The sequence below is a fragment of the Oncorhynchus nerka genome, linkage group LG4 (genome assembly GCF_034236695.1).
Source record: "Oncorhynchus nerka isolate Pitt River linkage group LG4, Oner_Uvic_2.0, whole genome shotgun sequence".
Lineage (NCBI taxonomy): Eukaryota > Metazoa > Chordata > Actinopteri > Salmoniformes > Salmonidae > Oncorhynchus > Oncorhynchus nerka.
In genome coordinates, this window is record NC_088399.1 from 1898265 (window position 1) to 1923264 (window position 25000).

A 25000-nucleotide genomic window follows, 5' to 3' on the forward strand; every position below is an offset into this window, starting at 1 on the left:
TGCTCCAACTTTATTAATCCGTTTGTTTCTTGCATTACTTACACACACCCGGGAAGAAGTATTGGAATATTAATCGCTGGGTACTCACCGGCCACCCGACCTCCCAGAATACCCTTAGACGGCAGAACAATGGACTAGCTTTTTCGGTGAGGCAAGGATCTGACGTGGCGGGGTCTTATTGAGATTAAGACGCAGGGGGAGCTGTCCTCCATTACTGAGCATACTACTCGTCAATGTTCAATCATTAAAGAACAAACTTGACGAACTCAGAGCGAGGATGGACTCGATCCTATAACATGCTCTGTTTTTCTGAGACTTGGCTTTCCTCCAACATCCAGGTGGATTATATTCAACCAGCGAGTTTTACAGTTTTTCAAGCAGATAGGAAGGAAACTCTCTCTGGCAAGAGCAAAGGTGGTGGGCTCTGCTTTATGACCAACACATGGTGCGACGGAGGAAACGTACAGGAACTTCTGTTCCCATGACTTGGTCATCAAATGTTGCCCCTTCCGAGAGAGTTCTCAGGAATTACCGCCATGGCTGTGTACATCCTGCCCCAAGCCGACATCAAAAAGGCTCTCAAAGATCTTCAATGGACCCTGGACATTCATTGTTGTGGGGGACTTTTACAAAACTCATTTCAGAACCAAGCTCCCAAATGATTACCAACACATTGACTGTCTAACTCATGGAAATTCTACCCTTGACCACCGATACACGCCGTCTTTAATCCGTCTTTATTCTCCCCGTTGTCGTGACAATCTGATGATTGTTATCTATTTAATCCACTATGTTTAATTGTTACCTGATTAAATTAATCATTAATTAACTCATTAGGATTCAGGGCACCACGGAAGAGTTTGTTTAAAGAGTTACCATCTCCTGTATTAAACTCTATATATTATATATCTATTACATCTCCTGAATTAACCTCTAGCGTCGAGCAATCCCGTATCCGGGAGCGTAATCATAGCCTCAAGCTCATTACCATAACGCAACGTTTCCTATTCATGAAAATCGAAAATGAAATGAAATAAATATATTGAAACACAAGCTTAGCCTTTTGTTAACAACACTGTCATCTCAGATTTTCAAAATATGCTTTAACCAAAGCTACACAAGCATTTGTGTAAGAGTATTGATAGCCTAGCATAGCATTAAGCCTAGCATTCAGCAGGCAACGTTTTCACAAAAACAAGAAAAGCATTAAAATAAAATAATTTACCTTTGAAGAACTTCGGATGTTTTCAATGACGAGACTCTCAGTTAGATAGCAAATGTTAATTTTTTCCAAAAATATTATTTGTGTAAGAGAAATAGCTCCATTTTGTTCATCACGTTTGGCTAAGAAAAAAATATGAAAATGCAGTCACTTACAACGCCAAACTTTTTTCCAAATTAGCTCCATAATATTGACAGAAACATGGCAAACGTTGTTTAGAATCAATCCTCAAGGTTTTTTTCACATATCTATTCGATAATATATCAGTGGTGGCAGCTGGCCTCTCATCAGAAGAAAACGGAAAAATACTGCAGCTGGAGATTACGCAATAATTGCGACGGAGGACACCAAGCGACCACCTGGTAAATGTAGTCTCTTAGGGTCAATCTTCTAATGATATACCTACAAATACGTCACAATGCTGCAGACACCTTGGGGAAAACGTGGAAAAGGTAAGCTGACTCCTAGCTCCTCCACAGCCATATAAGGAGTCATTGCCATGAGGCGGTTTCAAAAAATGCGGCACCTCCTGATTGTATTTTTATCTGTTTTTTTTCTGTAACATCAGTTCTGTGGCACTCACAGACAATATCTTTGCAGTTTTGAAAACGTCAGAGTGTTTTCTTTCCAAAGCTGTCAATTATATGCATAGTCGAGCATCTTTTCGTGACAAAATATCTTGTTTAAAACGGGAACGTTTTTCATCCAAAAATGAAAAGAGCGCCCCCTATATGGAAGAAGTTAAACTCTAGAATACATATCTATTACATCTATAAGTTATCACATCCATAAAACAGTCAACGTGTTAATCATAAACTCTTATCATATGGTCATTCTGAACAGTCGTAACCTCCTGCATCTGCAAGAACCCCAGCCTTACTTATGATTCAGTACTACACAAATTGGTTTAATTATTTATTTACTAGCTAACAAAATAATAACACAGAATAAACATACCCCCTTTACATGAGAAAAAGGTCCCTATTGGACTGACAAAATATGACGGCTTGTTACAACATAGACAGAGAGGGGGGGAGAAAAAAGGCACACTTATCATCGAGGACACTTCAGAACTATTCTCACAGTAACATTAATCATAAAGCACACAAACCACCGCCCGTGTAGAATAAGAAATCATGAATGTATTTACGTGTGGGTGTCTTTCTCTGTTGTGTAGTCCTGAACAGAACTAGAGTTCACTCTGTTCCATTCGCTCCTGGAGCTGCTTATTTGAAGAAAAGCCATCAGCCATGCCTATGGTTCCAGTGGGATGATGAGAATAGTGTACTAGGGGGATTTGATGGTTTGAAGAGTTTGAGATATTTAGGACAGCTAATCAGCTGATTGTCTGAGAGGGAAGTTTGTAGCCTCTTCCTCTGTGTGTTGATTATTCAGGGTTCAGGATTCAGATTCACTTTGGACATGAGCTGCAGCTCGCTGTCTCTCTGGTCTAAAGGAAGGTTTACTTCTCCAACTTGTGTTGAGGTTACAAGTTCCAACCCTTTTAAACATGTAGCTACCCTAATCACATTTCCTGGTCTAATATTAATTTCAAAACCAAGGCTTTTTATGCACTTTGTCCAAAAGGGATGGTTCCGTCAGCCTGACATGCTCTCCGATCTCACTCGGGGCGTGTCTACTTACTTATGCATAGTTTATATTATCTTATATCTCCCAAAATAACATTAGTATACAGGGAATATACTTTCCAAGTTACAGTATTTCGTCCATACAGTTTTTAATGACATCACAAAATCAAAACCAATGTTACATTATTTTTTTTCATTGAAAAATTGTCTGTGGATAACAGACATTCCTTTGGTTGAAAAGAGAGAAAGAAAGTCCTCTTCTACTTACAGTGATGCATTAAAGTATTTAGTCAGCCACCAATTGTGCAAGTTCTCCCACTTAAAAAGATGGGAGAGGCCTGTAAATTCTCATCATAGGTACACAACAAAATTAGAAAAAAAATCCAGAAAATCACATTGTAGGATTTTTAATGAATTTATTTGCAAATTATGGTGGAAAATAAGTATTTGGTCAATAACAAAAGTTTATCTCAATACTTTGTTATATACCCTTTGTTGGCAATGACAGAGGTCAAACATTTTCTGTAACTCTTCACAAGGTTTTCACACACTGTTGCTGGTATTTTGGCCCATTCCTCCATGCAGATCTCCTCTAGAGCAGTGATGTTTTGGGGCTGTTGCTGGGAAACAAGGACTTTCAACTCCCTCCAAAGATTTTCTATGGGGTTGAGATCTGGAGACTGGCTAGGCCACTCCAGGAACTTGAAATGCTTCTTACGAAGCCACTCCGTTGCCTGGGCGGTGTGTTTGGGATCATTGTCATGCTGAAAGATCCAGCCACGTTTCTGACTAAATACTTTTTTGCCCCACTGTAAATTCATTACAGGGCATGGAGGTTTCAACCCCCACACCAGTTCCCTCCACTAGTCTGCGGTTGAGAGAAGGTCTGGCTATTCTCAACCATTTTCAAGCTGATCTGACCCATTGTGATCCTCTCAGGACAGTCATGACACCACCTACCACTGAGTTCCAAACTGACTGAGGAAGCAACGTCAGCACGATAACTGTTCGTAGGGAGATTGGTGAAATGGGTTTCCATGGCCGAGCAGCCACACACAAGCCTAAGATCACCATGCATAATGCCAAGCGTCGGCTGGAGTGGCATAAAGCTCGTTGCCATTGGACTTTGGATCAGTGGAAACGTGTTCTCTGGATTTAAAAAATATTTTTACCTTTATTTAACTAGGCAAGTCAGTTAAGAACAAATTCTTATTTTCAATGACGGCCTAGGAATAGTGGGTTATCTGTGGACTTCAGGAAACAGCAGAGGGAACACCCCCTTATCCACATCGATGGAACAGTAGTAGAGAGGGTAGTAAGTTTTAAGTTCCTCGGCATACACATCACAGACAAACTGAATTGGTCCACTCACACAGACAGCATCGTGAAGAAGACGCAGCAGCGCCTCTTCAACCTCAGGAGGCTGAAGAAATTTGGCTTGTCACCAAAAGCACTCACAAACTTCTACAGATGCACAATCGAGAGCATCCTGGCGGGCTGTATCACCGCCTGGTACGGCAACTGCTCCGCCCACAACCGTAAGGCTCTCCAGAGGGTAGTGAGGTCTGGACAACGCATCACCGGGGGCAAACTACCTGCCCTCCAGGACACCTACACCACCCGATGTTACAGGAAGGCCATAAAGATCATCAAGGACAACAACCACCCGAGCCACTGCCTGTTCACCCCGCTATCATCCAGAAGGCGAGGTCAGTACAGGTGCATCAAAGCTGGGACCGAGAGACTGAATTACAGCTTCTATCTCAAGGCCATCAGACTGTTAAACAGCCACCACTAACATTGAGTGGCTGCTGCCAACACACTGACTCAACTTCAGCCACTTTAATAATGGGAATTGATGGGAAATGATGTAAAATATATCACTAGCCACTTTAAACAATGCTACCTAATATAATGTTTACATACCCTACATTATTCATCTCATATGTATACGTATATACTGTACTCTATATCATCTACTGCATCCTTATGTAATACATGTATCACTAGCCACTTTAACTGTGCCACTTTGTTTACATACTCATCTCATATGTATATACTGTACTCGATACCATCTACTGTATCTTGCCTATGCTGCTCTGTACCATCACTCATTCATATATCTTTATGTACATATTCTTATCCCCTTACACATAGGTATTCCTCTTGTCCAGATGGGTTAGGGCAGTGTGCAGTGTGGTTGAGATTGCATCGTCTGTGGACCTATTTGGGCGGTAAGCAAATTGGAGTGGGTCTAGGGTGTCAGGTAGGGTGGAGTCCTTGACTAGTCTCTCAAAGCACTTCATGATGACGGAAGTGAGTGCTACGGGGCGGTAGTCGTTTAGCTCAGTTACCTTAGCTTTCTTGGGAACAGGAACAATGGTGGCCCTCTTGAAGCATGTGGGAACAGCAGACTGGTATAGGGATTGATTGAATATGTCCGTAAACACACCAGCCAGCTGGTCTGCGCATGCTCTGAGGGCGCCGCTGGGGATGCCGTCTGGGCCTGCAGCCTTGCGAGGGTTAACACGTTTAAATGTCTTACTCACCTCGCCTGCAGTGAAGGAGAGTCGTTCCGTAGGCTACAAGAGCTGTACAAAAACAAGATTCCCCAACATAGGTGGGGGAAAAGGCTACCTAAGTATGATTCCCAATCAGAGACAATGATCGACAGCTACCTCTGATTGGGATCCACACTCGACCAAACACAAAGAAATACAAAACATAGAATGCTCACCCAAATCAAACCCTGACCAAACCAAATAGAGACATAAAAAGGCTCTCTAAGGTCAGGGTGTGACAAATATTAGGACTCTAGGCTGGCTAGTGTCATGATATGAACTCTAATATTAGGACTATATGTTGGCTAGTGTTATGATAAATCTCTTAAGGATCGGACCCTTTTTTTTCAATTTTTGCCTAAAATGACAAACCCAAATCTAACTGCCTGTAGCTCAGGACCTGAAGGATATGCATATTCTTGATACCATTTGAAAGGAAACACTTTGAAGTTTGTGGAAATGTGAAATTAATGTCGGAGAATATAATACATTAGATCTGGTAAAATATATTTTTTAAATTGTTCCATCATCTTTGAAATGCAAAAGATAGTCCGTTATATGACTTAGGACTTCTTGCGCAATTTAGGTTTTGGCCACTAGATGGCAGCAGTGTACGTGCAAAGTTTTATACTGATCAAATGAACCATTGCATTTCTGTTCAAAATGTTGTATCAAGATTGCCCAAATGTGCCTAATTGGTCAATTGATAGATTTTCAAGTACATAACTGTGCACTCTCCTCAAAATCATAGCATGGTATTTTTTCACTATAATAGCTACTGAAAATTTGATAGTGCAGTTAGATTAACAATAATTGAAGCGTCCTGACCATATAAGACATGTCTATGTCCGGGGAAATGTTCTTGTTACTTACAGCCTCATGCTAACCATACAGTCATCAATACAGTCATCATGAATAGTCATCAATATAGTCCTCATGATAGTCATCAATACAGTCATCAATATAGTCATCAATATAGTCATCAATATAGTCATCAATATAGTCCTCATGATAGTCATCAATACAGTCATCAATATAGTCATCAATATAGTCATCAATATAGTCATCAATACAGTCATCAATATAGTCATCAATACAGTCATCAATATAGTCATCAATACAGTCATCAATACAGTCATCAATACAGTCATCAATACAGTCATCAATATAGTCATCAATACAGTCATCAATATAGTCATCAATACAGTCATCAATACAGTCATCAATACAGTCATCATGATAGTCATCAATACAGTCATCAATATAGTCATCAATATAGTCCTCATGATACTCATCACAGTAGTCATTATGAATAGTCATCAATATAGTCATCAATACAGTCATCAATACAGTCATCAATATAGTCATCAATATAGTCCTCATGATAGTCATCACAGTAGTCATTATGAATAGTCATCAATATAGTCATCAATACAGTCATCAATATAGTCATCAATACAGTCATCAATACAGTCATCAATATAGTCATCAATACAGTCATCAATATAGTCATCAATATAGTCCTCATGATAGTCATCACAGTAGTCATTATGAATAGTCATCAATATAGTCATCAATACAGTCATCATGATAGTCATCAATACAGTCATCAATACAGTCATCAATATAGTCATCAATATAGTCATCAATACAGTCATCAATATAGTCATCAATATAGTCCTCATGATAGTCATCATGATAGTCATCACAGTAGTCATTATGAATAGTCATCAATATAGTCATCAATATAGTCCTCATGATAGTCATCAATACAGTCATCAATACAGTCATCAATATAGTCATCAATATAGTCATCAATACAGTCATCAATATAGTCATCAATATAGTCCTCATGATAGTCATCATGATAGTCATCACAGTAGTCATTATGAATAGTCATCAATATAGTCATCAATATAGTCCTCATGATAGTCATCAATACAGTCATCAATACAGTCATCAATATAGTCCTCATGATAGTCATCACAGTAGTCATCATGAATAGTCATCAATATAGTCATCAATACAGTCATCAATATAGTCATCAATATAGTCATCATGATGTTGTTGTGGAGTCTAGTTAGAGTTAAGGGTTTGGTTAGTGTTGTGAATTATGTTGTTGTGGAGTCTAGTTAGAGTTAAGGGTTTGGTTAGTGTTGTGAATTATGTTGTTGTGGAGTCTAGTTAGAGTTAAGGGTTTGGTTAGTGTTGTGAATTATGTTGTTGTGGAGTCTAGTTAGAGTTAAGGGTTTGGTTAGTGTTGTGAAATATGTTGTTGTGGAGTCTAGTTAGAGTTAAGGGTTTGGTTAGTGTTGTGAATTATGTTGTTGTGGAGTCTAGTTAGAGTTAAGGGTTTGGTTAGTGTTACGTAATGATGCTGATGTTGTTCTACTATGGACAGATAAATCTAACCCCCGACGCCCCAGAACCCCTCCTAAACCTAACCCCCGACGCCCCAGAACCCCTCCTAAACCTAACCCCCGACGCCCCAGAACCCCTCCTAAACCTAACCCCCGACGCCCCAGAACCCCTCTTAAACCTAACCCCACAACACCCCAGAACCCCTCTTAAACCTAACCCCACAACACCCCAGAACCCCTCTTAAACCTAACCCCACAACGCCCCCAGAACCCTCCTAAACCTAACCCCACAACACCCCAGAACCCCTCTTAAACCTAACCCCACAACGCCCCAGAACCCCTCCTAAACCTAACCCCACAACACCCCAGAACCCCTCTTAAACCTAACCCCACAACGCCCCAGAACCCCTCTTAAACCTAACCCCACAACACCCCAGAACCCCTCTTAAACCTAACCCCACAACGCCCCATAACCCAGATATCTCCCATGTGTTTTTCCCAGACAGACCAGAGCTGAGCTGAGCTGCATATTCCCACATCCCAACATCCCTGCTCAGCCCGTAAAAGTGTATCTCTTCTATGTGAGTTCACCCACTCCCACAGAACAAAACAGAAAGATAGATTGCTGATGGCTATATGAACCCAACCAACTCCTAAATGTAAAGCATTAATTAAAGCTTTACCTCCTTTTCATCTTCATGTCAGACTGGTTTCCCTTCCCTTCCCTAGTTCAATGGAGCCATGGACCCCCTGTGTTTCTGTACTGCCTTCAATGAACCAACTGCATCAATGAAGCAACTGCATCAATGAAGCAACTGCATCAATGAACCAACTGCATCAATGAACCAAATGCATCAATGAACCAACTGCATCAATGAACCAACTGCATCAATGAAGCAACTGCATCAATGAACCAACTGCATCAATGAACAAAATGCAGCAATGAACCAAATGCATCAATGAACCAAATGCATCAATGAACCAACTGCATCAATGAACCAAATGCATCAATGAACCAACTGCATCAATGAACCAAATGCATCAATGAACCAAATGCATCAATGAACCAAATGCATCAATGAACCAAATGCATCAATGAACCAACTGCATCAATGAAGCAACAGAACCAATGAACCAACAGAATCAATGAGAGGAGAGGAGAGGAGAGGAGGAGAGGAGAGGAGAGGAGAGGAGAGGAGAGGGAGAGGAGAGGAGAGGAGAGGAGAGGAGAGGAGAGGAGAGGAGAGGAGAGGAGAGGAGAGGTGGGGATTGGGATCAGTCTGCATAACAGTATTTCTTAATCCTGCTCCTGGGAACCCAACGGGGAACACATTGTTTGTTTTTGCCTGAGCACTATACAGTCAATTCAAACCATCCACTTATCATCAAGTGATGAGGATTTGAATCAGGTGTGCAGTGCTAATTCAAAACCAGGGTATCTTCCCCCATTGTCCCACACTGGTCTCAAACCAGTGTCTCTTTCTCTACTGTCCCACACTGGTCTCAAACCAGTATCTCTTCCTCTACTGTCCCTGTCCCACACTGGTCTCAAACCAGTATCTCTTCCTCTACTGTCCCTGTCCCACACTGGTCTCAAACCAGTATCTCTTCCTCCACTGTCCCTGTCCCACACTGGTCTCAAACCAGTATCTCTTCCTCCACTGTCCCTGTCCCACACTGGTCTCAAACCAGTATCTCTTCCTCCACTGTCCCTGTCCCACACTGGTCTCAAACCAGTATCTCTTCCTCTACTGTCCCTGTCCCACACTGGTCTCAAACCAGTATCTCTTCCTCCACTGTCCCTGTCCCACACTGGTCTCAAACCAGTATCTCTTCCTCCACTGTCCCTGTCCCACACTGGTCTCAAACCAGTCTCTCTTCCTCCACTGTCCCTGTCCCACACTGGTCTCAAACCAGTATCTCTTCCTCCACTGTCCCTGTCCCACACTGGTCTCAAACCAGTATCTCTTCCTCTACTGTCCCTGTCCCACACTGGTCTCAAACCAGTATCTCTTGCTCCACTGTCCCTGTCCCACACTGGTCTCAAACCAGTATCTCTTCCTCCACTGTCCCTGTCCCACACTGGTCTCAAACCAGTATCTCTTTCTCTACTGTCCCACACTGGTCTCAAACCAGTCTCTCTTTCTCTACTGTCCCACACTGGTCTCAAACCAGTATCTCTTCCTCTACTGTCCCTGTCCCACACTGGTCTCAAACCAGTATATCTTCCTCTACTGTCCCACACTGGTCTCAAACCAGTATATCTTCCTCTACTGTCCCACACTGGTCTCAAACCAGTATATCTTCTTCTACTGTCCCACACTGGTCTCAAACCAATATATCTTCTTCTACTGTCCCACACTGGTCTCAAACCAGCGATCCTCATTTTTCACGACAAAACATTTTTGAATTTGAAGTTCAGGTCTGTTTTTCTTTTGAAACCAGAAGGAGGCTACATTTATGCCTTTCTAGACTGTGGTGCTATTTTATATATGAATGATTCTGCTGCAGTGTTTGACATCAATGGAGCATTGAGATGTATTTTAAACTGCAAAACCCTTACGCACCACTTCCCTTTATATACAAGGGTTGGCTGGCCTTCTCTAGTCACTCGTAGGCTCAGGCACTGCTATACTTTTATTTATAAATCTATTTGGGGTTTACTACCTTTTTATTCAGGGACTTTTATTGTTCAGAAATGTGGTGGGTCGTCTCTTCGTTTGCTGGACTTTATACTGCTAACTGTTCCAAATATCCGAACTGAATTTGGTAAAAGGGCTTTTATGTCCTCTGCACCATCGTCTTGGAACGCCTTACAAAATACTTTTAAACTGGAAGAACGTGTCCCGATTGGTGTTTTTAAACCACTGATGAAGGATTTTGAGGCTGATTCCCTGACCTGTCAATGTTTTTAATTTGCTGTTTTTTGATTTTGTTATATTCTTGTGAATTCTATGTGAATTGTAGTTTATCATGTTGTCTGTCTGTAATTGTGTAATGACCTTGGCGCTCTTCAAAAAGAGAATTCAAATCTCAACGAGCACTTCCTGGATAAATACAGGTTAAAATAAAAACACGTGACCATCCTCCTTGACAATGTTTGAGCCACTCAAAAGGAACCAATTGGATGGCTCCATTCATGACATTTCAAGCTAGCTGTGGAGTGAGCTTCCAGCACGTTCTGAACTCCGTTACACTAACCCATGCTCAGATACAAACGTGTATGTCTAGGGTTCCTCTGGTGACCCACCTGCCCTCATGTCTCCACTCTCTCTCTCTCTCTTATACCATGGTACTGTACCTTTCAACACTACTCATTCATGTCTCCTCTGTCTCTCTCTCTCTCTCTCTCTCTCTCTCTCTCTCTCTCTCTCTCTTATACCATGGTACTGTACCTTTCAACACTACTCATTCATGTCTCCTCTGTCTTATACCATGGTACTGCTCTTATACTCCTCAGTCTTGCCTTCGTCGTTCTTCAGTGAGACGAGGTGGTGGCATTGGGGGGTTGTCCTCGGTCTCATTCATCGGAGGCAGGCCTCTCCAGAGGAATACAGAGGGGGGAGAGAGGGATAGATGGGAAGGAGAGAAAGGTATTTATAAATATACATTGAGGAGCAATTGAGCCGTTGAGGAGCTGAGGGGAGGATATTCACGTGGACATGGAAGCGACAGGTGGAGTTGACTCCACACATCTCCTAATTGAACATCTCACTGGCATCCCAGCCTTTAGACTAACAGAGAAATACAACGGCCTGGTGGTTAGTGTCTGTCTCACTGTCCGTCTCATTGTCTGTCATACTGTCCGTCTCACTGTCCGTCTCACTGTGTGTCTCACTGTCCGTCTCACTGTGTGTCTCACTATGTGTCTCACTGTCTGTCTCACTGTGTGTCTCACTGTGTGTCTCACTGTCCGTCTCACCGTCCGTCTCACTGTGTGTCTCACTGTGTGTCTCACTGTGTGTCTCACTATGTGTCTTACTGTCTGTCTCACTGTCTGTCTCACTGTCTGTCTCACTGTCTGTCTCACTGTCTATATCACTGTCTGTCTCACTGTCTGTCTCACTGTCTATATCACTGTCTGTCACACTGTCTGTCTCACTGTCTGTCTCACTGTCTGTCTCACTGTCTATATCACTGTCCGTCTCACTGTCTGTCACAATGTCTGTCACACTGTCTGTCTCACTGTCTGTCACACTGTCGGTCACTATGTCTATCTCACTGTCTGTCTCACTCTCTGTTGAGAAGTATAGGTAATATAGGGCTCAGGAAGCTGTCTCTCACTGTCTGTCTCCCTCTCTGTTGAGAAGTATAGGTAATATAGGGCTCAGGAAACCTTCTCTGTTGCCATCTCTTCTGTCTCACTCTCTGTTGAGAAGTATAGGTAATATAGGGCTCAGGAAACCTTCTCTGTTGCCATCTCTTCTGTCTCACTCTCTGTTGAGAGGTATAGGTAATATAGGGCTCAGGAAACCTTCTCTGTTGCCATCTCTTCTGTCTCACTCTCTGTTGAGAGGTATAGGTAATATAGGGCTCAGGAAGCTGTATCTCACTGTCTGTCTCACACTCTGTTGAGAAGTATAGCTGTCTCCGTTGCCATCTCTTCTGTCTCACTGTCTGTTGAGAAGTATAGGTAATATAGGGCTCAGGAAGCTGTCTCTGTTGCCATCTCTTCTGTCTCACTCTCTGTCTCACTCTCTGTTGAGAAGTATAGGTAATATAGGGATCAGGAAGCTGTCTCTCACTGTCTGTCTCACTCTCTGTTGAGAAGTATAGGTAATATAGGGATCAGGAAGCTGTCTCTCACTGTCTGTCTCACTCTCTGTTGAGAAGTATAGGTAATATAGGGCTCAGGAAGCTGTCTCTGTTGCCATCTCTTCTGTCTCACTCTCTGTTGAGAAGTATAGGTAATATAGGGCTCAGGAAGCTGTCTCTCACTGTCTGTCTCTTCTGTCCCTCTACAGCACTGTGCTCCCAGTTCACCCCGACAAGCTGACATAGTAACAGTGTAATAGCAGTGTAGTAACAGTGTAGTAACAGTGTAGTAGCAGTGTAGTAACAGTGTAGTAACAGTGTAGTAACAGTGTAGTAACAGTGTAGTAGCAGTGTAGTAACAGTGTAGTAGCAGTGTAGTAATAGTGTAGTAACGGTGTAGTAGCAGTGTAGTAACAGTGTAGTAGCAGTGTAGTAACAGTGTAGTAACAGTGTAATAACAGTGTAGTAACAGTGTAGTAACAGTGTAGTAACAGTGTAGTAACTGTGTAGTAACAGTGTCGTAACGGTGTAGTAGCAGTGTAGTAACAGTGTAGTAGCAGTGTGGTAACAGTGTAATAGCAGTGTAGTAACAGTGTGGTAACAGTGTAGTAACAGTATGGTAACAGTGTGATAGCAGTGTAGTAACAGTGTAGTAACAGTGTAATAACAGTGTAGTAACAGTGTAGTAATAGTGTAGTAGCAGTGTAGTAACAGTGTAATAACAGTGTAGTAACAGTGTAGTAACGGTGTAGTAGCAGTGTAGTAGCAGTGTAGTAACAGTGTATTAACAGTGTAGTAACGGTGTAGTAACGGTGTAGTAGCGGTGTAGTAACGGTGTAGTAACGGTGTAGTAGCGGTGTAGTAACGGTGTAGTAACGGTGTAGTAGCGGTGTAGTAGCGGTGTAGTAACAGTGTAGTAACAGTGTAGTAGCAGTGTAGTAACGGTGTCGTAACGGTGTAGTAGCAGTGTAGTAACGGTGTAGTAGCGGTGTGGTAACGGTGTAGTAACGGTGTAGTAACTGTAGTAACAGTGTAGTAACGGTGTAGTAACGGTGTAGTAGCAGTGTAGTAGCAGTGTAGTAACAGTGTAGTAGCAGTGTAGTAACAGTGTATTAACAGTGTAGTAATGGTGTAGTAACGGTGTAGTAGCAGTGTAGTAGCAGTGTAGTAATGGTGTAGTAGCAGTGTAGTAACAGTGTAGTAACAGTCTAGTAACAGTCTAGTAATAGTGTAGTAACAGTTTCCTGCTCCTCTCTCCTCTCTAGGGGCCAGTATTCAGTATGAGCGTATGGATGGGGACGTGACCATGAGGTGTGGCTCTCTGGACAGCGAGGCCAGCGTGACATGGAAGGTTAACGGGACGGACGTGAAGGCACACCACCGGGAGGAGGGGTCTAGACTCATACTGATGGAAGTGGACCTCTCTAACAACGGACTTTACAGCTGCTTTCAGAACCCCAATGGAGAACGACGGGACCAGATCAACCTGCGCATCGGAAGTAAGTTCGAATGACCATCATATCCCTCTCTCTTTCTCTGCACATGGGCAGTAAGTTCTACTGACCATCATTTCCCTCTCTCTATCTCTGCACATGGGCAGTGAGTTCAAATGACCATCATATCCCTCTCTCTTTCTCTGCACATGGGCAGTAAGTTCTACTGACCATCATTTCCCTCTCTCTTTCTCTGCACATGGGCAGTGAGTTCTAATGCTCTCCTACTCTCTCCCTCCCGCCATGGGCAGTGAGTTCTAATGCTCTCCTACTATCTCCTTCCCTCTCTCCTTCCCTCTCTCCTTACCTCTCTCCTTCCCTCTCTCCTTCCCTCTCTCCCTCCCGCCATTGGCAGTGAGTTGTAGTAATGAGAATCATTCTCTTTTCTCAGTCTCTCTCTCAGCTCTAAATAGTGAGAGATGTTCTCTCTCTGACCTGTGGTTGGTCTGTGTTGGTCTGTCTATTCTATGACCAGGCATCCTGGCTCTGACACACTCACAGCAGTCTGGCGCTGTTTCACACCTGAACAGCTTGTCTGGATGCACCCAGTTGAGTATTTTCAGACCCTCATTAATAACAATAGATGACATCTTCTAATGCCCATTCTCCCACACTCCCCTCCATCCCTTCCCCTCCCTCCCTTCTCCCATTACCCCTCCTCCCTCCACCCTCCTCCCATTCTCCCATTCCCCTCCCTCCCATTCTCCCATTACCCTCCATCCCTTTCACCCTCCCTCCCATTCTCCCATTGTACCCCTGAGAATCCCTTTCACCCTCCCTCCCATTCTCCCATTACCCTCCCTCCCATTCTGTTCCCCTCCATCCCTTTTGGTCCTCCCTCCCATTCTCCCATGACCCATCCCTTTCACCTCTCCCATTCTCCCATCACCTCCCTCCCTTTCTCCCTCCTCATTCTCCCCTTACCAATCCCTCCCATTCTCCCAGTTACCCCTCCATCCCTTTCAGACCCTCCCATTCTCCCATTACCCTCCATCCCTTTCACCCTCCCTCCCATTCTCCCATTACCCCTCCATCTCTTTCACCCTCCCTCCCATTCTCCCATTCCCCTCCATCCCCCATTTCACCTCCCTCCCATTCTCCCATTACCCCTCCATCCCTTTCACCCTCCCTCCCATTCTCCCATTACCCTCCATCTCTTTCACCCTCCCTCCCATTCTCCCATTACCCCTCCATCCCTTTCCCCTCCCTCCCTTCACCCTCCCTCCCATTCTCCCATTACCCCTCCCTCCCATTCTCCCATTACCCCTCCATCCCATTTCCCACCCTCCCTCCCATTCTCCCATTACCCTCCATCCCTTTCACCCTCCCTCCCATTCTCCCATTACCCCTCCATCCCTTTCACCCTCCCTCCCATTCTCCCATTACCCCTCCATCCCTTTCACCCTCCCTCCCATTCTCCCATTACCCTCCATCCCTTTCACCCTCCCTCCCATTCTCCCATTACCCCTCCATCCCTTTCACCCTCCCTCCCATTCTCCCATAACCCCTCCATCTCTTTCACCCTCCCTCCCATTCTCCCATTACCCTCCATCCCTTTCACCCTCCCTCCCATTACCCCTCCCTCCCATTCTCCCATTACCCCTCCCTCCCATTCTCCCATTACCCCTCCCCTCCCATTCTCCCATTACCCCTCCCTCCCATTCTCCCATTACCCCTCCATCCCTTTCACCCTCCCTCCCATTCTCCCATTACCCCTCCATCCCTTTCACCCTCCCTCCCATTCTCCCATTACCCCTCCATCCCTTTCACCCTCCCTCCCATTCTCCCATAACCCCTCCATCCCTTTCACCCTCCCTCCCATTCTCCCATAACCCCTCCATCCCTTTCACCCTCCCTCCCATTCTCCCATTACCCCTCCATCCCTTTCACCCTCCCTCCCATTCTCCCATAACCCCTCCATCCCTTTCACCCTCCCTCCCATTCTCCCATAACCCCTCCATCCCTTTCACCCTCCCTCCCATTACCCTCCATCCCTTTCACCCTCCCTCCCATTCTCCCATTACCCCTCCATCCCTTTCACCCTCCCTCCCATTCTCCCATTACCCTCCATCCCTTTCACCCTCCCTCCCATTCTCCCATAACCCCTCCATCCCTTTCACCCTCCCTCCCATTCTCCCATTACCCTCCATCTCTTTCACCCTCCCTCCCATTCTCCCATTACCCCTCCCTCCCTTTCACCCTCCCTCCCATTCTCCCATTACCCCTCCATCCCTTTCACCCTCCCTCCCATTACCCCTCCCTCCCATTCTCCCATTATCCTTCCATCCCTTTCACCCTCCCTCCCCATTACCCCTCCCTCCCATTCTCCCATTACCCCTCCATCCCTTTCACCCTCCCTCCCATTCTCCCATTACCCTCCATCCCTTTCACCCTCCCTCCCATTCTCCCATTACCCCTCCATCCCTTTCACCCTTTCACCCTCCCATTCTCCCATTACCCTTACATCCCTTTCACCCTCCCTCCCATTACCCCTCCCTCCCATTCTCCCATTAACCTCCATCCCTTTCACCCTCCCTCCCATTCTCCCATTACCCCTCCATCCCTTTCACCCTTTCACCCTTTCACCCTCCCATTCTCCCATTACCCCCTCCATCCCTTTCACCCTCCCTCCCATTCTCCCATTACCCTCCATCCCTTTCACCCTCCCTCCCATTCTCCCATTTCCCCTCCATCCCTTTCACCCTCCCTCCCATTACCCCTCCATCTCTTTCACCTCCCTCCCATTCTCCCATTACCCCTCCATCCCTTTCACCCTCCCTCCCATTACCCCTCCATCCTTTCACCCTCCCTCCCATTCTCCCATTACCCCTCCATCCCTTTCACCCTCCCTCCCATTCTCCCATTACCCTCCATCCCTTTCACCCTCCCTCCCATTCTTCCATTACCCCTCCATCCCTTTCACCCTTTCACCCTCCCTTTCTCCCATTACCCCTCCATCCCTTTCACCCTCCCTCCCATTCTCCCATTACCCCTCCATCCCTTTCACCCTCCCTCCCATTCTCCCATTACCCCTCCATCCCTTTCACCCTCCCTCCCATTCTCCCATTACCCTCCATCCCTTTCACCCTCCCTCCCATTCTCCCGTTACCCCTCCATCCCTTTCACCCTCCCTCCCATTCTCCCATTACCCCTCCATCCCTTTCACCCTCCCTCCCAATCTCCCATTACCCCTCCATCCCTTTCACCCTCCCTCCCATTCTCCCATAACCCCTCCATCCCTTTCACCCTCCCTCCCATTCTCCCATTACCCCTCCATCCCTTTCACCCTCCCTCCCATTCTCCCATTACCCCTCCATCCCTTTCACCCTCCCTCCCATTACCCCTCCATCCCTTTCACCCTCCCTCCCATTCTCCCATTACCCCTCCATCCCTTTCACCCTCCCTCCCATTCTCCCATTACCCCTCCATCCCTTTCACCCTCCCTCCCATTCTCCCATTACCCCTCCATCCCTTTCACCCTCCCTCCCATTCCGCTTCCCTCCCTTTCCCTCTCCCTCAATCCCTTCCCCCTCCCTACCTTTCCGCATTCCTCCCATTCCCCCCATTCCCCCTTTCTCCATCACCCCTTTCCTCCTACCTGAGGGATGTGGGTTGTTTTAACAGGACAGTGAGACTGACGGAGGGATGTGGGTTGTTTTAACAGGACAGTGAGACTGATGGAGGGATGTGGGTTGCCTTCATATGAAAAGCTAATATCTATATACTGTATATAGAGACTATATCTCCATACTTCCATTCATTTGTATGGGTCACCTTCAGATGAAGATTTAATATCTATATATTTCTCCAGTTTTACCTTCTAATTTTAAAAATGAATCTCTTCAGAAATAAGTCTCTCACTGTTGCCTCCTGTTATAGACCCCCTCAGCTCCCAGCTCTGCCATGGACACCATATGTGAATTGATTTCCCCCATCTGTCTTCAGAGTCCTTTCTACTAGGTGACCTATACTGGGATATGCTTAAAACCCCGGGCCGCCCTGCAATCTAAGCTAGATGCCCTCAATCTCACACAAATGATCAAGGAACCCACCAGGTACAACCCTAAATCAGTAAACATGGGCACCCTTATAGATATTATCCTGACCAACTTACCCTCCAAATACATCTCTGCTGTCTTCAACCAAGATCTCAGCGATCACTGCCTCATTGCCTGTATCCATAATGGGTCCTTCTTGTCCTGGTTGTTCTTTAAAAGCAATTGCCTCACCATCTTAAATAAGCATGCCCCTTTCAAATAATGTTGAACTAAGAACAGATGTAGCCATTGGTTCACTCCAGACCTGACTGCCCTCGACCAGCACAAAAACATCTTGTGGAATACTGCACTAGCATCGAATATTCCCCGTGATATGCAACTTTTCAGGGAAGTCAGGAACCAATTCACACAGTCAGGCAGGAAAGCAAAGGCTAGCTTTCCAAACAGAAATGTGCATCCTGCATGTGTATTTGTGCATCCATTCAGTGCACTGCACTGAAGATAGGAAACACTGTCACCACCGATAAATCCCCGATAATCGAGAATTTCAAGAAGCATTTTTCTACTGCTGGCCATGCTTTCCTCCTGGCTACCCCAACCCCGGCCAACAGCTCCGCACCCCCCGCAGCTACTTGCCCAAGCCTCCCCAGCTTCTCCTTCATCCAAATCCAGGTAGCAGATGTTTCTAAAATGACTTCCTCGCCTTGTTCACCAACTACTTCTCAGATATAGTTCAGTGTGTCAAATCGCAGGGCCTGTTGTCTGGACCTCTGGCAGTCTCTATGGGGGTAACACAGGGTTCAATTCTCGGGCTGACTCTTTTCTCTGTATATATCAATGATTTCGCTCTTGCTGCTGGTGATTCCTTGATCCACCTCCTAGAATACGACACCATACTCTATATGGACACTAACCTCCAAATGAGCTTCAATGCCATACAACACTCCTTCTGTGGCCTTCAACTGCTCTTAAACGCTAGTAAAACTAAATGCATGCTCTTCAACCGATCGCTGCCTGCACCCGCCCGCCGACTAGCATCACTACTCTGGACGGTTCTGACTTAGAAGAATGTGGACATCTACAAATATGTAGATATCTGGCTAGACTGTAAACTCTCCTTCCAGACTCATATTAAGCATCTCCCATCCAAAATTAAATCTAGAATCTGCTTCCTATTTCGCAACAAAGCCTCCTTCACTCACAAGCCAAACATACCCTCGTAAAACTGACTATCCTACCGATCCTCGACTTCGGCGATGTCATTTACAAAATAGCCTCCAACACTCTACTCAGCAAACTGGATGCAGTCTATCACAGTGCCATCCGTTTTGTCACCAAAGCCCCATATACTACCCACCACTGCGACCTGTATGCTCTTGTCGGCTGGCCCTGGCTACATATTCATTGCCAAACCCACTGGCGCCAGGTCATCGATAAGTCTTTGCTAGGTAAAGCTCCGCCTTGACTCAGCTCACTGGTCACCATAACAACACCCACCCGTAGCATGTGCTCCAGCAGGTGTATCTCACTGGTCACCCCCATAGCCAACAACTACTTTGGCCACCTTTCCTTCCAGTTCTCTGCTGCCATTGACTAGAACAAATTGCAAAAATCGCTGAAGTTGGAGACTAATATCTTACAGTGCCTTGCGAAAGTATTCGGCCCCCTTGAACTTTGCGACCTTTTGCCACATTTCAGGCTTCAAACATAAAGATATAAAACTGTATTTTTTTGTGAAGAATCAACAACAAGTGGGACACAATCGTGAAGTGGAACAAACATTTATTGGATATTTCAAACTTTTTTAACAAATCAAAAATGAAAAATTGGGCGTGCAACTCCCCGTGCTTACCGTGGGGAGAGTGTGACTGGTCAGGCACCGTGTTATGCGGTGATGCCCACGGTGTCTCCAGTGCACATTCACAGCCCGGTGAGCTCTGTGCCAGCTCCTCGCATTTGCCGTGCTAGAGTGGGCATTCAGCCAGGACGGATTGTGCCGGCTCAGTGCTCCTGGTCTCCGGTGCGTCTCTTTGGCCCAGGATATCCGGCGCCGGCTCTGCACACTGTGTCTCTGGTGCGCCTTCACAGCCCAGTGCATTCTGTGCCAGCACCGTGCATTTGCCGGGCGAAACTAAGCATCCAGCCAGGACGGGTTGTGCCAGCTCTACGCTCGAGACCTCCAGTGCGCATCCACGGCCCAGTGTATCCGGTGCCTGTTTCATGCACCAGGCTTCCAGTGCATCTCCCCAGTCCGGTGAGACCTGTTCCGGTTCCACGTACCAGGCCTCCAGTATGTCTCCCCAGCCTGGTAAGCCCTGTGGCAGCTCCACTCACCAGGCTTCCAGTACATCTCCTCAGTCCGGTGAGACCTGTTCCAGCTCCACGTACGAAGCCTCCAGTGATGATCCATGGCCCGGAGCCTGTAGTGATGACCCATGGCCCGGAGCCTGTAGTGATGATCCATGGCCCGGAGCCTGTAGTGATGACCCATGGCCCGGAGCCTGTAGTGACGATCCATGGCACGAAGCCTCCAGCGAGCGTCCCCAGTCCGGAGACTCCAGCGGCGGCCCCCAGTCCGGAGCCTCCAGCGGCGGCACCCAGTCCGGGGCCTCCAGCGACGGTCGGCAGTCCGGAGCCTCCAGCGACGGTCCGCAGTCCGGAGCATCCAGCGATAAGCTGCAGTCCGGAGCCTCCAGCGGCGGCCCCCAGTCCGGAGCCTCCAGCGACGGTCCGCAGTCCGGAGCCTCCAGCGGGGGTTCCCAGTCCGGAGCCTCCAGCAATGACCCACTATCCGGTTCCTCCGGCAACGATTCACGGTCCGGTTCCACAGAAGCGGAGGGATCAGCGTAGGGAGCGGGGGCTACGTCCAGAACCAGAGCCGCACACCCGGGGGTAGATGCACACCCGGACCCTCTCCTATAGGTTTTGGTTTGGGATGGGGGGGGGCACTTATTTCTCTATTTGGTTAGGTCAGGGTGAGATTGGGGTGGGCATTCTATGTTGTCAATTTATTTGTTTTTGGCCTATTATGGTTCCCAATCAGAGGCAGCTGTCTATCGTTGTCTCTGATTGGGGATCATACTTAGGTAGCCCTTTTTCCCACTTTCTGTTGTGGGATCTTGTTTTTGTTAGTTGCTGGTTTAGCGCTACTATACTTTGTGTTGTTTATCTTGGTGTTCATTTAATAAATAAAGAGATGGAGCATAAAAGAAAGAGAGGAAAAAAGAAAGGAGGGGAGGAGAGGATATATAGGGGTGGAGGTGGAGAGAGAGAGACAGAGAGAGAAAGATTGAGAGACAGAGAGAGAGAGATAGATTGAGAGAGAGACAAAAAGAGACAGAGATAGATAGATAGATAGAGAGACAAAGAGAGAGAGAAATAGAGATGTACATTACACTCTTAGAAAAAAAGGGTTCTTCAGGGTTCTTCAGCTGTCCCCAAAGGAGAACCCCTTTTTGTTCCAGGTAGAACCCTTTTGTATAACCCTCTGTAGGGTTGGTTCCACATGGAGCCCAACATGGTTCTACCTGGAACCAAAAGGGTTTTTCAAAGGGTTCTCCTATGGGGACAGCCGAAGAACCTTCTAGATAGCACCTTCTTCCCTAAGAGTATAATGTCAGCTGTAAATAGTCCACTGGGTGGGTCTGGGTCAGAGCAAAGAGAGAGATCATGACATAAGTGGTGTGGCTAAGAGGCTGATGTTGCATGGTCCTTATCCCACAGAAAGGGAGAGACTGTCACAACCTGCATCAGAGCTACGCTGAACCATGAGGAGGGGGAGGGAGGGAGGGGGAGGGAGGGAGGGAGGTGAGGGAGGGAGGGAGGGAGGGAGGGAGGTGAGGGAGGGAGCAGGGAGAGAGAATGGAGTGCTGTGTCATAGAACCCCGGCATGGAGGAGAGGGAGGGACGGAGGAAGGAAGGAAGGAAGGAAGGAAGGAAGGAAGGAAGGAAGGAAGGAAGGAAGGAAGGAAGGAAGGAAGGAAGGAAGGAAGGAAGGAAGGAAGGAAGGAAGGAAGGAAGGAAGGAAGGAAGGAAGGAAGGAGACGGGTACATACATACATATCCCAACCAGAAGCCATGGATTTCAGGCAAAGTCCGCACCGAGCTAAAAGCTAGAGCTTCCTCTTTCAAGGAGCGGGACACTAATCGGGACTCTTATAGGAAATCCTGCTCTGCCCTCCAACGAACCATCAAACAGGCAAAGCATCAATGTAGGACTAAGTTTGAATCCTACTACACTGACTCTGGTGCTTGTTGGATGTGGCAGGGCCTGCAAACTATCATGGACTACAAAGGGAAAACCAGCCACGGTCTGCCCAGTGACACGAGACTACAAGACAGCCTATATGGCTTTAATGCTCGCTTCGAGGCAAGCAACACTGAAGCATGCAGGAAAACACCAGCTGTTCCAGATGACTGTGTGATCACGCTCTCTGTAGATGATATGAGCAAGAACTTTAAACAGGTCAACATTCACAAGGCCGCGGGGCCAGACGGATTACCAGGACGTTTACTCATAGAATGCGCTGACCAACTGGCAAATGTCTTCACTGACATGTTCAAACTCTCCCTGACCGAGTCTGTAATACCAACATGTTTCAAGCAGACCACCATAGTCCTTGTGCCCAAGAACGCGACGATTACATGCCTAAATGACTACAGAACAGTAGCACTTACGACTGTAGCCATGAAGTGCTTTGAAAGGCTGGTCATGGCTCACATCAACACCATCTTCCCAGAAACCCTAGACCCACTCCAATTTGCCAACCGCCCCAACAGACCCACAGATGACACAATCTCTATTGCACTCCACACTGCCCTTTCCCACCTGGAGAAAAGGAACATCTATGTGAGAATGCTATTCATTGACTACAGCTCAGTGTTCAACACCATAGGGCCCTCAAAGCTCATCACTAAGCTTAGGACCCTGGGACTAAACACCTCCCTCTGCAACTGGATCCTGGACTTGTTGACGGGATGGTGAGGGTAGGTAGCAACACATCTGCCACGCTGATCCTCAACACGGGGGCCTATCAGGGGTGCATGCTCAGTCCCTTCCTGTTCTCCCTGTTCACCTACGACTGCTTGGAACGACTCCAACACCATCATTAATTTTGCTGACTTCACAACAGTGGTAGGCCTGATCACCGACAGCGATGAGATGGCCAATAGGGAGGAGGGCAGAGACCTGGCAATGTGGTGCCAGGACACCAACCTGTTCACATTGACAGGGCTGTATTGAAGCAGGTCGAGAGTTTCAATTTCCTTGGTGTCCACATCACCAACAAATTATCATGGTTCAAACACACCAAGACAGTCGTGAAGAAGGTACGACAACGCCTATTCCCCCTCAGGAGAGGGAAAATATTTGGCATGGGTCCTCCGATCCTTAAAAAGTTCTACAGCTGCACCATCGAGAGCATCCTGACGGGTTGCATCACAACCTGGTATGGCAACTTCTAAGCATCCGACTGTAAGGCGCTACAGAGGGTAGTGCTACAGCCCAGTACATCACTGGGGCCATGCTTCCTGGCATCCTGGACCTCTATACTAGGCAGTTTTATATGTAGGCCCAAACGATTGTCAAAGACTCCAGTCATAGACTGCTATCTCCCTTACAAGGGCATGTAAGTCAGCATTTCACCGTAAGGTCTACACATCTTGTATTTGGCGCATGTGACAAATAACATTTGATTTGATTTGAAGAAAGAGAGGGAGGGAAGCGCGGTAAGAAACAGAGAAGACGATTCTTTCTAGAAAGTCATTTCTAGAAAGGATGCAGCTTATGTAAAATTGACGTCAAAAGGAGAATTTTTGGTCATTTTAGCTAACCTCTTTCTAATCTTAACCTAATTCTCGTAACCTGCATCGAAAGTACATTTTGACATAGAGAAAGCTGTATGAATTGAGGCTGTTCTGAGGGCAATACGTTGTGCAACTCAAAATTAGGAAGGTGTTCTTAACTTGACAGAAGTACATTTTGTACATTCAAAACAGGATACGAGGGAGAAAGAGAGGGAGGAAGGGAGAGAGGGACGGTGGAGAGGAAGAGAGGGAAGAAGAGAGGTAGGAGAGTGTGGGAAGAGAGGGAAGAAGAGGGAGGAGAGAGGGAAGAAGAAGGAGGAGACGGGGGGAAGAGAGGGAAGAAGAGGGAGGAAGAGAGGGAGGGAAGAACAGAGGGAGGGAAGAAGAGGGAGGAGAGGGAGGAGAGAGAGGGGAGGAGAGGGAGGGAAGAAGAGTTAGAAGAGGGAGGGAAGAGAGGGAAGAGAGGGAGGAAGAGGGAGGAAGAGCGGGAGGGAGGGGTACTGTGTCATTGGAGAATAACAAAGGTTTTCCCATTATAATAAATAATCTATGGTCACATTAAATACTGTAACACTTCAACCTCAGGATCTCATAGCAATAGCACTCAGACGTTCTTCCCTCCGACAAATATCTGAGGTGTGACTTTATTTGTAACTTTAGCAACACAGTTGACTAAACACAGAACAGTCTAAAAATATATCACATTATTTATGTCTGCTACGGTTCAGTAAGTGTTCAAATACTCTATCAGAGCATCTCTGAATGCGAATTCATCATTTCACCTCTGATGACTTCTGTGTTGACAGAAAATATTGTGCATGTGTGAATGCATGTGTGCCTGTGGGCATCAAATCAAAACGAATTGTATGAGTCACATGCACCAAATACAACAGTGAAATGCTTCCTTACGAACCCCTAACCAACAGTGAAATGCTTCCTTACGAACCCCTAACCAACAGTGAAATGCTTCCTTACGAACCCCTAACCAACAGTGAAATGCTTCCTTACGAACCCCTAACCAACAGTGAAATGCTTCCTTACGAACCCCTAATCAACAGTGAAATGCTTCCCCCTAACCAACCCCTAACCCCTAACCAACAGTGAAATGCTTCCTTACGAACCCCTAACCAACAGTGAAATGCTTCCTTACGAACCCCTAACCAACAGTGAAATGCTTCCTTACGAACACCTAACCAACAGTGAAATGCTTCCTTACG

At 46.2% G+C, this 25000-nt stretch overlaps 1 protein-coding gene across 1 annotated transcript in view; it reads left to right on the plus strand.

Moving 5' to 3' along the window:
- Positions 1-25000, plus strand: part of LOC115121466 (ciliary neurotrophic factor receptor subunit alpha-like) — a 219896-nt gene that overhangs the window by 31363 nt on the left and 163533 nt on the right. The window contains exon 2 of the mRNA XM_065017119.1: positions 13753-13986. Within this exon, the coding sequence (XP_064873191.1) occupies positions 13753-13986 (234 nt within the window). The remainder of the gene's footprint in view (positions 1-13752; positions 13987-25000) is intronic.